At 44.5% G+C, this 12,875-nt stretch overlaps 1 protein-coding gene across 1 annotated transcript in view; it reads right to left on the reverse strand.

The window, feature by feature from the left end:
• Positions 1-12,875, reverse strand: part of rptor (regulatory associated protein of MTOR, complex 1) — a 205,834-nt gene that overhangs the window by 32,888 nt on the left and 160,071 nt on the right. Inside the window, 1 exon segment of the mRNA XM_080462735.1 lies at positions 7,775-7,893. Coding sequence (XP_080318861.1) covers positions 7,775-7,893 — 119 coding nt within the window.

Below are 12,875 nucleotides of genomic sequence, written 5' to 3' on the forward strand. Positions count from 1 at the left end.
CCGTAAAACTCAGCACTTTACTTTATGTCTTTAGAAGATAGCAACATGAAGCATTGAGTTCTGGACAAGAATCAAATCCACAGCGTTTAATCTTCTTGTGTTGGAAAAAGATGGAAAATCTGACCCAAAACAAATAAACTTAACAGGACAAACCTGCATCCAGAACTACAAACAATGTCTTTTTCTAATTCTAGGTTAATGTAGAGGAAATGAAAAACCCGATTAAAGAAGAGTGGCTGTTTTTTTAAAGGACGCCGCCTGGCGTCACCCGGACGGAGACAAGCTCACCAAACATGCTGAGAAAACAGCTTCTACATCCTCGGTTCTATCAACACGTAAATCCATCAGATTGCCTCCATCACACTGCAGTCGAGAAACGATTCAGGACCAACAATCAGTTCCAGTCATTCTTCCTTTTCAGAGGTAACACTCTCATCTCGCAGTGAAAATATTGATCCTCCTGGTGGTTCGTAGAAGATATCCTCTTAAATCTGCCATGTGTGTTGTTTTACTCAAAGTTAAAGTTGGAATACATAAACTTTGTTTTCCACAGTTTTCAACCAGTCTAATCTGTCGGATTAAGACACGAATCCCCAAACTCTGGTTGCTAACTGCATGAAAGTGCATCACTTTACAAAGTTTGCTTGTATTTCCAGAACTTTCCGTCATTAGGCAGCGCAGGTAATATAACCTCTTTATTGTGAGCACTCTAACAGCTGCACACAAGGGAGGCAAAACTTAATAAAGACAATAGAGGCAAAGCATCACTGATGAATAGCAGAGTTGTTGTTCACTCGAGCCAGGTGGAGAGAAAACGTAAATCCAGTTAACGCAGGCAAACGCACTTTACTACCCGGGACTGCGCTGATTCAATTTCTATGCTAATTACAAACTGGCAGCGAGTGTCTTTTGTTTGTGTGTCAGAAAGGCTGAAACAGGAAAGTTTTTAAAGCAAACTTTACACACAGAGGTCTGAAAGCTCCACACTCCGTCACGTTCACACACCACGGCGGCAAATATTCTGGCTTGATTACAGCATTATTATTATAAACCTCCAATCGTGGGATTGGACGAGGAGCCCCATCCACCAACTGGAGCACCTGAAGAAAAGCTGCGAACACCAGAGACAAGTTGAACTTTGGTTGGAGCCACTGAAATCACAACGCTAGACCTCCATCTCCATGGAAACGCTGCTCCTGCTCCCGGTCACCACGGCCGTAGTCACTAGTAGTTGTGCACATGCTCAGTAGCTGAACAATCGGAACAACGTTTCCTCCAGAGTCTCATGACTCCCAGTCCAGAGTCTCCTGGGACTTGGTGCTTTTATTTTGACAGTCACCATAATGACAATCCAACTTGGTCGAATGTTCAATGGAATGTCTGTGTTCTCTTATTGTTAATGTTTAGAGCAGATTGTTCTCTGCTGCATGAGTGTGTGGTTTCACTACAAAAACAAACAACAGCACCCACTAGTGGCTCAAAATGAAAAATTTATAGTTTTCAGTGTTTCTGCCGCATCTCTGGAAACAAATATCGTTTGTAAAACGTAAAAGCAAAACTTGTGAGAGAAAAACGTAAAAACGATGTGTTTTCTGAATGTTTCCACCAAAGACCAAAGACCAAAGACCAAAGACCAAAGACAATCGCTCCAGTTTCCTGTAGAGCAAACATGGCACATGGTACCTTTGTGATACGAGACAAAAGGTGTCGTAGGTTAACTGGTGGAAACGAGAAAAGAAACTGAGGGAAAAGCGGAAAAGGTGACCAGATGGAGAACCTGTTCAGACTGGATAGAAGAGAACCTGTTCAGACTGGATAGAAGAGAACCTGTTCAGACTGGATAGAGGAGAACATGTTCAGACCAGATGGAGAACCTGTTCAGACTGGATAGAGGAGAACATGTTCAGACCAGATGGAGAACCTGTTCAGACTGGATAGAGGAGAACGTGTTCAGACCAGATAGAGAACCTGTTCAGACTGGATAGAGGAGAATGTGTTCAGACCAGATGGAGAACCTGTTCAGACTGGATAGAGGAGAATGTGTTCAGACCAGATGGAGTAGAACCTGTTCAGACCGGATAAAGGAGAACCTATCCAGACCAGATGGAGAACTCCTAAAAACAGGTCTGGAAGCGAACACGTCCAACAGTAACAACCACCATCCTCGGTTTTTGGCCTGTATGTATAAACTCATCAGGGACTGTTATGCAGCGCGACCATGGATTATTCATCAGTGTTTACCAACATGTGGTAAACAAACATCGGGTCCTGCTACTTCTCTGACAGGCTTCCTGTGAAAACGTGATATGTAAAAGAAAAAAAGAAAAGAAAAGGAGGAGAAACGGGGTAACGGTTTGTATCGGCGGCTCGTTTCCTGTCGTTTCCCTTCACTTCCTCCATCGTTAATTGGCTGGGAATAAGAGTCAGCTCAGCAAACAAACGAATGCATGAACGCAGTCGGAAAAAAATGTGGGAGTGGTTCTGTTGAATTATTGAGTGAGAGCTGGGAGAAGGCAATTAACACAAAAATGATGTATGATGATGATGTTTTCCTTTAGTGTCATGTGACGCCGTCACACTTTAAATGAGACTAATGCTTTAAAACAAAAAGCTTTTGTTGCCTTATCAGCAAATTGCACGTTTCCTGTGTCTCTGCAGGTCACACAGTCGAAGCAAAGAGCTTCTTCTACTCTAACCAATAATGTTCCCTGAATCATGAAACTACTTCCTGTGTGGTAGTTTTGCTGATGTAGGTTTGCGGATGCTGGTTCCAAATCTTTTTTCCTTGAGGCTCCCACTAGATTACCACAGATTTTTAATTTGGCAAAGCATTGACAGTGAAGTCAAAACCTGTCGGAGAAACTTGAGGTCAAAAAAATGTGCAATCCTTCGAAAACAAAGCCAAGGGCCATTTCCAAGTTCTGCTCTGAATTCGACAAAGTCTCCATTTTTAAAAGAATGCGCAGTTTTAATGTTGACGACATCGACGTCCATCTGAGAGTGTCGGCGCCCCTCAGCAGGGGGACCAAAGGGATCAGGACTCAGTTCAGGGTGAGCAGGTTGGAAATAAAGACCCGGACTGAAACGGTCCAATGACAGCTCCCTCTAGAGGCTGACGCCTGCTGGATGTTCGGGTTAAAGACGAAACCTTGGCGCCACCTTGAGGAATCACAGTGAGCGGCTGGAGACCAGGAAGTAAAAACTTCTCCGTCAGGTCGAGAAAGATCAGATGGAAGCACCGCCTCCACCGTCCAGGACAGGAGACGGTACAAACCTGTACAAACTGAAGTAACTAATATTCTGCTAATTATAATACCAGAGTACTTCTTCACCCGAGACGGCAGGATGGTCGCCGGTTGGGGCGTTCACACCAGGGATGAAGCTTCTTCGTGTGGTGACCGGCGAGATGACCTGCAAAGCAAACTTCCTGTTTCCGGCGGGCGCTGAATCCAGATTATTACTGAGGGTCACACCCGGAAGGATGAAGCCTTCCTTCAGCAGCGTGAAGATCGATCAGACGGAAACTTCAAGAAGAACAGCCGCTTCTCCACACCAGCAACCGGTGGAGGCGGTTCCAAGACTGGACCAGGAAGGTCACCAGGTACCATCAAGCCCAGGGAGGTCAGGATGTCGGACCAGGAGCAGTGGAGAGATTTGAGGTCCTGGTTGGTCGGAGAAGCTCCTGGGGCTCGAGGGGAAAGGAGGAGACCAACCAGGAGGTCTGGACTCCACGCAGGGTGACCCCGTATGGACCAAGTCTGGTTCTGGTCTGGATCAGAAGTGTTTGATTATTGACTGAATGATTTGAGGTCATTTTGACGGAGCCTTTGGTACTTTTCACATCAGACTTGTTTTTTAGTGAGTCCAGAACAAATCAGTCCTGAAAGTGAAGATCTGAAGATGACAAGTTTGAGATGTAAAGAGAAGAGAAATCCTCCGTCTGGTTGAAGTCAGCTGGAGGATTCAAACCTCTTATTAATAATTACGACAGATTCTCTTGTCAAAGGAGTGAAGCGGGAGTCTGAGTCCTTTCAGGTGTTTAATGACTCGGCGTGCGAACAGTTCCATTCAGACGTCTGAGTGTCGGCAAACGCCTGAATAACAAGAATTAAAGAAGGAAAAAAAATGACTTTCCACCTTTGGAACATTTGGAAAGAAAAAAGGCTAAAAAAAGCCTTTAATGCCGTCATCATTTCTGAGATGCAAGTAAATTTTAATTAGCTGCTGACCTTGTTCACGCTGTTACAAATCAATAACATCTGACATTTAAAATCCTAATTAAAACGAGCCGCACTCCCCGTGAGCTTCATGTTAACACGAGTCAACTCAGATAAATGTTTTCTGATCCACTCGTCTGCTCAACAATCTTTAAGAAAATAAAGCCGTCAGCTCCATCTGTGATGAGGTGTTAGAGAAGAGTCACATATTCAGGTGTTTCCAGAGTTTCTTCAAATGAAGGAGGTTAATCTATGTAATCTCACATCGCTGCTTTATTCTGAAAATACTAACTACACGACTGAAGATTTAATTTTAGAGCAAAAAGTTTAAATTTAAATCAGGTGGAACACGTTGTTTTTATGTTAAATGGAAAAAGCTTCAAATCAATAAAAATATGTGCTCATTAAGTTTCACATCCACCAGATGATGGCGGGTCTCCTCTCTGATTCAGGACATCAAATTAAGATCGAACTCAGATCATTAAAGTCAAATGAACGTTTCATATCAGAATCCTCAAACGTACCGAGACGATTCGATGCCAAGGCTCACCTCATCCAGACGGATTAGATTAAAATCTGAACACAATCCAACAAGTCAGAGTCTCAACTTCAAATATGGACCAACAAGACAACATGGAGACCAAATCGTCAAAACAAAACCGAGTTCGAGTCTCAAGACACCCGAATCAAGATTTACATCGACGCCATGAATCAGAGTCGAGTCTGTTACTGTAGGTAATCTGTTACTGTTACTGTAAGTAATCTGTTACTGCGGCTGGTCTGTTGCTGTTACTACGGCTGGTCTATTACTACGGCTGGTCTGTTACTGCGACTGGTCTGTTACTGTAGGTAATCTGTTACTGTTACTGTAAGTAATCTGTTACTGCAGCTGGTCTGTTACTGTGGCTGGTCTGTTGCTGTGGCTGGTCTGTTGCTGTTACTACAGCTGGTCTGTTACTGTGGCAGGTCTGTTGCTGTTACTACAGCTGGTCTGTTACTGCGGCTGGTCTTTTGCTGTTACTACAGCTGGTCTGTTACTGCGGCTTGTCTGTTACTGTGGCTGGTCTGTTGCTGTTACTACAGCTGGTCTGTTACTGCAACTGGTCTGTTACTGCGACTGGTCTGTTACTGCAGCTGGTCTGTTACTGCGACTGGTCTATTACTGCGGCTGGTCTGTTACTGCGGCTGTTACTGCGGCTTGTCTGTTACTGTGGCTGGTCTGTTGCTGTTACTACAGCTGGTCTGTTACTGCAACTGGTCTGTTACTGCGACTGGTCTGTTACTGCAGCTGGTCTGTTACTGCGACTGGTCTATTACTGCGGCTGGTCTGTTACTGCGGCTGGTCTGTTACTGCAGCTCGTCTGTTACTGCAGCTGGTCTGTTGCTGTTACTGTGGCTGGTCTGTTACTGCGGCTGGTCTGTTACTGCAGCTGATCTATTACTGCGGCTTGTCTGTTGCTGCAGCTGGTCTGTTGCTGTTACTGCAGCTGGTCTGTTACTGCAGCTGGTCTGTTGCTGTTACTGCGGCGTGTCTGTTACTGAGGCGTGTCTGTTACTGCAGCTGGTCTGTTACTGCGGCTTGTCTGTTACTGCAGCTGGTCTGTTGCTGTTACTGCAGCTGGTCTGTTACTGCGGCTGGTCTGTTACTGCGGCTGGTCTGTTACTGCGGCTGGTCTGTTGCTGTTACTGCGGCTGGTCTGTTACTGCGGCTGGTCTGTTACTGCAGCTGGTCTGTTACTGCAGCTGGTCTGTTACTGCGGCTGGTCTGTTACTGCGGCTGGTCTGTTACTGCAGCTGGTCTGTTACTGCAGCTGGTCTGTTACTGCGGCTGGTCTGTTACTGCGGCTGGTCTGTTACTGCAGGTCAGTGGGAACCTCAGCATAACGACGCTGCTCGACTGAAGAGACTCGGGGTGTCAGTGCTGGATCACCGACTGTTCAGCCTCAGCTCAGTATGGGTGGAGGTTATTACAGCTCCTTGAGCTACGTCCTCCTACTATGTGATCGTCTCTCCGAGCCTCGGGGAGTCGTTGGCTCTTAATTGCATTTGCACAGAAGTAACGGCCTTTATAGAGGAAGCAAACACCAGCGCCGGAAAGAGGGAGCAGAACCACGAGGTGAGGAGAACTGATACACCCAGATACAGAAGCAAGAGTATGTGAAAACACTTTATTGCTGCTTTACATTTAAACATAAAAACAAATAAAAAAGTTTGCACTTCCTGGTTTAATTCAGTTAAAACAATCTGTAAGGATTAATCTTTTAAATGTAGTTCTGAAACTCAATGCACTGCTGGCGGCACCAGAAAACTCATCAAAGAGGTTAGGGGGCGGGGCTTAGGGCGGCTGTGGATCAGTTAGTATATTCCTCCAATCCCATGGTTAGCGGTTCGATCCCTCATGTGTCAAAATGTCCTCGAGCAAACAAACAAAATAAACGCTTTCTATTAATGAAGTGAGTTTCCTTTGAGGATTAGTACATGAATGAAGTGATGAATGTGTGTGACCAGGTCAAACCTGTTGAGACTGCTGAAGCAGTAAAACACACCAGAGAAGTGACGTCCAGTAAAGAATCTGACAAGTAGCTAGCTTAGCATGCTGTTAGCTGAGCATGCTGTTAGCCGAGCATGCTGTTAGCCGAGCATGCTGTTAGCCGAGCATGCTGTTAGCCGAGCATGTTGTTAGCTGAGCATGCTGTTAGCTGAGCATGCTGTTAGCTGAGCATGTTGTTAGCTGAGCATGCTGTTAGCTGAGCATGCTGTTAGCTGAGCATGTTGTTAGCTGAGCATGCTGTTAGCTGAGCATGCTGTTAGCTGAGCATGTTGTTAGCTGAGCATGCTGTTAGCTGAGCATGCTGTTAGCTGAGCATGTTGTTAGCTGAGCATGCTGTTAGCCGAGCATGCTGTTAGCCGAGCATGCTGTTAGCTGAGCATGCTGTTAGCTGAGCATGTTGTTAGCTGAGCATGCTGTTAGCTGAGCATGCTGTTAGCTGAGCATGTTGTTAGCTGAGCATGCTGTTAGCTGAGCATGCTGTTAGCTGAGCATGCTGTTAGCTGAGCATGCTGTTAGCGGTCAGTCTCTTTCACTGCTTCATGTCGAGCGTTGGTACGATTACCGTCTTGTTCCACTGATTCTACGTTGAGGTTTGCGCCTTATCAAGGAAACGCCTCCTCACAGTGTCACTCCACAGTTAAACTACTGGTCATGTCGCTTCAAACTGCTTCTACAAGTTTTCTTGTACCTTTGTATCACAACAACCATCAAGTGAAATTCTACTCTGGAGATTTTTGTTCTGTTTTTCCTGCTCAGATCATCATTCAATCACAAACGTGGACAAAAATTAACAACACTGATAAACCCCAGGAAATTAAATTGAAATATAAATGTTATTTCAGGATAATTAATTCAAGATTCACAACATAGAAACTGTAAGATGGATAAAGTTAATTACTTGAATAGAATTACAGGAAGGTGACACCTCCGCTGTGTTGAAGGAGCTAACTCGGCGCCTCCTCTGAAGAAAAGCTCTCAGCAGTGATGGAGAGAATCCAGAACGTACCTTGTAAGCGATGCTGTTGAGGACCTTCATGGCCAGATCGGACACTTCAGGAAAAGGATCGGCAGCCAGATGGAGCAGAACTCTCCAGATCTGAGTGTAAACACTGTTGAAGGACACGCCTGGAGGAGACAGAGCAGCAGAACGTCACACAGTCACTGAAGACGGCTGCTTAAGTACTTTTGATTTGGGAGGAAACAAATTAAGAGCGTCAATCTCTCATCGTCTGTTTACAGTCTGAACCTGGCGGCTGTTTCTCTCTCAGTGTTTCTACATGAATATGTTTTTATAGAAAAGCTCTCAGATTAGGGAGAGATGATTCTCCCTCTTCATGCAGGTTGTAAACGTGACTCTGTGTCTCCTGATGTCGCAGCACTAACGTTCCCAGAGCTTCAAATCCTGCAGACACACGACAGCAGCCAGGTTATGACTGAGCCTCTCCAGGGAGGACCAGCCGATCACAGAACTCAAGGATCAGAGGGGGGTGAGAAGGAGGTTCTGGTGCGATGTGATGGCAGGAGGCCACACAGCGCTGACGGTCGGAGAAGAAGGATTTAAGAGGCTCTGTGAGGGAGGACGAGGAGAAACAGAGTCACAGAGGAAGAAACGATAAATGTTGGGGATGGAAATGACTTGAAACTACAGTTTGTTCAAGGAGTTAAAGACGTGATTAAGTAGAGTCCTGAGGGGCGAGCTGATTAGAGACAGCTAGCTGCTATGCTAACAGCCATTATGCTAACAGCTAGTCGCTATGCTGACGAGATGAAGAGCATCACACTGCAGCTACTCTGGATGAGAGGATGAACAGCGCTGAAAGGATGAATCGTGATGATAGGGTGAGGAGAGATGAGAGGATGAATAGTGATGAGAGGAGAGAGGGTGAGGAGAGATGAGAGGATGAATAGTGATGAGAGGATAAAGAGCGCTGAAAGGATGAATAGTGATGAGGGTGAAGAGCGATGAGAGGGTGAATAGTGATGAGAGTGAAGAGCGATGAGAGGATGAATAGTGATGAGAGGGTGAATAGTGCTGAGGGTGAAGAGTGATGAGAGGGTGAATAGTGATGAGAGGATGAAGAGCGATGAGAGGATGAAAAGTGATTAGAGGGTGAAGAGTGATGACAGGGTGAATAGTGATGAGGGCGAAGAGTGATGAGAGGGTGAAGAGCACCACGCGGCAGCCTTGTCCTGACGTGACACAGTGAATGGATGAGGAGCAGTAAAGACGTTAACCACTGGCTAAATGAACCACTGCATCACAGTTTTATGGCCTCACCAATTCTAGCAGGCGACATAAAACACCTTCAGCGCTGCAGAGACGGTTTCCTTTTAGCTTTAAATCGTTGGGAGCATAAAAAATGCATCAGAAGGTTTGAAAGAGGAGGAAAATGTCCTCATGAAGCCAGTTTTAAACACATTTCCCGGGGAGGCGGCAGCAGCGCGAGCGGCTGTAAATCCTGAGTGTGACGTTGTTTAAACGGGACGACACGTCGACGCAGGCAAACTAATCCGAGTTCTCCGTGTGACAGAACCTCCACGTCAGCTCGGTCCGGGAAATGAACACATTAGTCATGAAAGGGAGGATGGGTTGGTTTTCAGAGGTGGAGGTGGAGGTGGAGGAGGGGGGGGCAGCTGCCTCCAGGGGAGACATAACAAAAAAAAAAAGAAAATGACATTCCACACTGTGTGTGATCTATTTAAAGAAACAAGTGAGAGATGGTGTGGTTCTGAGGAATCTTACCGTTTTTCACGCTTCCCCAGAGTTATAATCCAATAAAGTAGTAAGAAAAAAAAAGTTTTTAAATGCATTTCACAGTCTGAAGTCATTTAAAACGGAATATTAAACTTTCTTGCCTCGATTGTTGGTGTCTAAAGGAGTAAAATGACTTTCTGAGTCTATTAGCGTTTAAAGAAACAGAATCCATCGATCTTCAGTAAAAGACGGTTTACAGCTCAGGTCAGTGAAGTCGGGTTACAACAGGAGAGTCTAATTCACTTATTCAGCCAATCCAGAGTCACCAATGAACCTCAACTGCAACATGAGACGAGGTCAGGGAATGAGAGGAAACACGCTCAGGTAGAAGATGCTTACCGCAACCAGGGAAACAGACGAAACCCAGGACTCTGCTCATCTTTAGCTTTTACCTCACTTCAGGTCAAAAACCTCAATGAGCCAGACGTTCTCTGCTAAGATGTGAGCAAAGTTCGAACATTCATGGCAGGACCCTGGGGACACATTTCTACCACAATGTTCCAGGTAAAACGCTTTGTTTTTGTGTTCCTCTACAAGACGACGTGACGTTCCTCCGCCATCGGGTGAGAATGAAGCCCGGGTATTTAAAAACACGGAGATTTCTCTGCGTTTTCTTGCATTTACACATAAACGCGGTGACGAGTCACAACAAACAAAGATTCCTGAAAACTGTGTCTCCCTTTGCCTATAAAAGGGGGGGAGGGGGAGATTTACGTCACAATTCGGGACGTCGTGTTTTTTTCCAGGATTCTGATTGGCTATCATGGCTTCATGCTTTTCGTTACACTGCCCCCTACAGGTTTGGCTGCTCACAGCAGCTCTGAACCAGTTGCATATTGCAGGCCACTGAAGATTATTTTTTTTGTAAAAGTCGAGGGGAAATATCCGACGTTCCTCCTCCCACCAGGTGAGAATAAGAGCCCCAGACTTTCCAGCTTCACCCAAACTTCCACCCAAACAAGAGCCGGGCTTCAGGACCCGCGGGCGTTACAGCCGAGGAGGATTTGTAGTGGTGTTGTTGAGGCCATAAATCCCGTCTCACACAGCAGCAGCAGCCGGCGTCCTGCCAGCCGGCCGGCGTCCAGCAGCTGCTGCTTCCTGCATTCATGCTTCAATTTAGATCCAAACGGCTCGACCGTAAAACTTCCTCTGTGTTCTGTTTGTTAGTCGATACGATAAAACCAGAGTGAACACGCACGCCCAGTCCAGGATTTGGTATTTGGAGGCGAGATAAAAACCTGCAGGGTTCCAGGAAGAAACTGAAGCCACATGAAGACTTGAACAAGCAAGAAAAGATCAAATCTCTCGTCTTTACAGATTATTGACTCCTCGTCTATATTTACTCTCCTTCCAGGACCGGAAAGTCTTTTTTTTTTTTTTTTAATGATTGCAGCTGAAACAAATCTTCATTTTGACAAGTTTCCCCAAAGGTTTCAAAGTCATTTCTTTTGTTTATCTTGTACATTGTTTGCAGGAATCAACTCAAATTGAACTCTGCTGCAAACTATGGTTAAAAAATGGGGCAGTGCAAGGTTTCATTTATGGAACAATTCCACAACTCCAGACGAAATACAGAAGCTGATGAAGAAGAAAGAAGTCGGACTGACATGACGTCTGGAGCAAGTTAGAAAACAGGAAATAAACTACTTAATCTACATGTGAGACTTTTCCAGAAGCTGTTCACTGAAGCTCAGTACTTTCCTTTAATTTTATTATTGGAAATGAACAAAAAAAAAAAACCCCATTGTGGCGTAAAACTGAAGAACTAAAGCGTAAAGTTTAGACTGGAATGGGAAAGAAAAGAGAAAGAAGCTTCACGAGAGCATCGCTGGTCGTCTCGTCTGTTTTCAGTGGAAACGCCTCGCTTCATCAACGTTACCTCAAAGTTTCAGTTTATTGTGAATTTTTGTATTTCAAAGGAAACAAAACCGAATCTAATGAAAGAAGAAGAAACGACCCAAACGGACTCGTTAAGCCTTGAGAACAACGTTTGGTAAAACTTCACAACTGATCCACTGATGTGACAATGTCTTTATCTTTTGTTCTTTAAAAACCTCGATGGAACCAATTCTAATCTTTAAGGTGCTTTGCAGGGATTTCTTTATTTCCCAGCGACACAGAAAGCTGGAACCTTTTACATTTCATGGCTTGTATGGTAACGCCCGGCAGCATGACGAGGTTCGAAGTTCAGATTGAGTCGATATTTCACAGAATACAGCAAAATGTCTGTTTCCACATCTGACGGTGTTAATGTGAATAAAGCAGATTAAAAAGATTTGCAAACCTTTGCATTCTGTCTTTATTCACATTTAAACTCAGGCCCCGTTCACGTGACGGCAGTGACTGAAAACAGAGCGTTTCCATGGAAACGGACGTCGTTTTCAGAACATTTTCTGAAACAAAGATGTCGAAACAAGGATTTTTTAACTTGAAACGTTGCCGTGGCAACGCGGCCTCTTGTGCATATTTCGAGTCTAAAAGTGATTTCTGACATTTAGCATAAGAACTACACCGTTTCAACTCTTTACATGAAGAAACAGTTTCAGTAATAATTAGGAATCAGATCATATAAAACCTTTTTCTCTGCTGGAATTTAATTTGTGGATTTTTCTTGGTGCAGACTAACGTTTCCATCCGTCTCTGCCTGCAGGACAAAAGACTCCGTAAGGAATCGTCCACATTTACACTTCAGATCGAGTTACAGGTTCAGTCTGAATAGAAATTGAAGCGTTTCCTTGGCGGAAGCTGGAAGATAAAATCAGGTTAATTTCCAGGTAAATGAGAGGAAACGTGGAGGATAATATTTCATTGCAGCGCTGATCTCACTTTCATGGCAACTTCAATTCAGCTGCATTCACTCTAAATTGGATTTGAACTTTCTGCTGCACAAACTGATGGAGGCAATTCTCTTTAAGACGCTCTCGATCTGCTGCCAGTTTAACACCTTAAACGTTCCGTTAAAATCCTGAACAAAAGGGATTTTATATGAACAGCTGATGAATAATATCAAATTAAAAAGACTGATATTGTAAAACCTGCATGCAGACGTTCTAACGGTGTTTTTCTGTTTCCTTCTAGAAATTAACTTTAAAAACATCAGAGAATCAAACAAAATGGAAATGATATATTACTGTATTTGTTTTAACTTGTACTTTATTGTGAAATGAGATGAGTTTCAAAAAGAGGAGTTGCAGAGTGAGCACTCTCACAAAAAGTAAAAAAAAAAAAAGTGTCAACTGAGGGCAACAAAAACCCGACGGACATAAATTCAGAGTTCAGAGGAAAAACGTCACGTTGATGAAAAACCGAGAGAAGACAGAGAATTTACTGCTTCCTGTGGACACTGTCCACT

Source organism: Lipophrys pholis (assembly GCF_963383615.2).
Source record: "Lipophrys pholis genome assembly, chromosome: 5".
Taxonomy (NCBI): Eukaryota; Metazoa; Chordata; class Actinopteri; order Blenniiformes; family Blenniidae; genus Lipophrys; species Lipophrys pholis.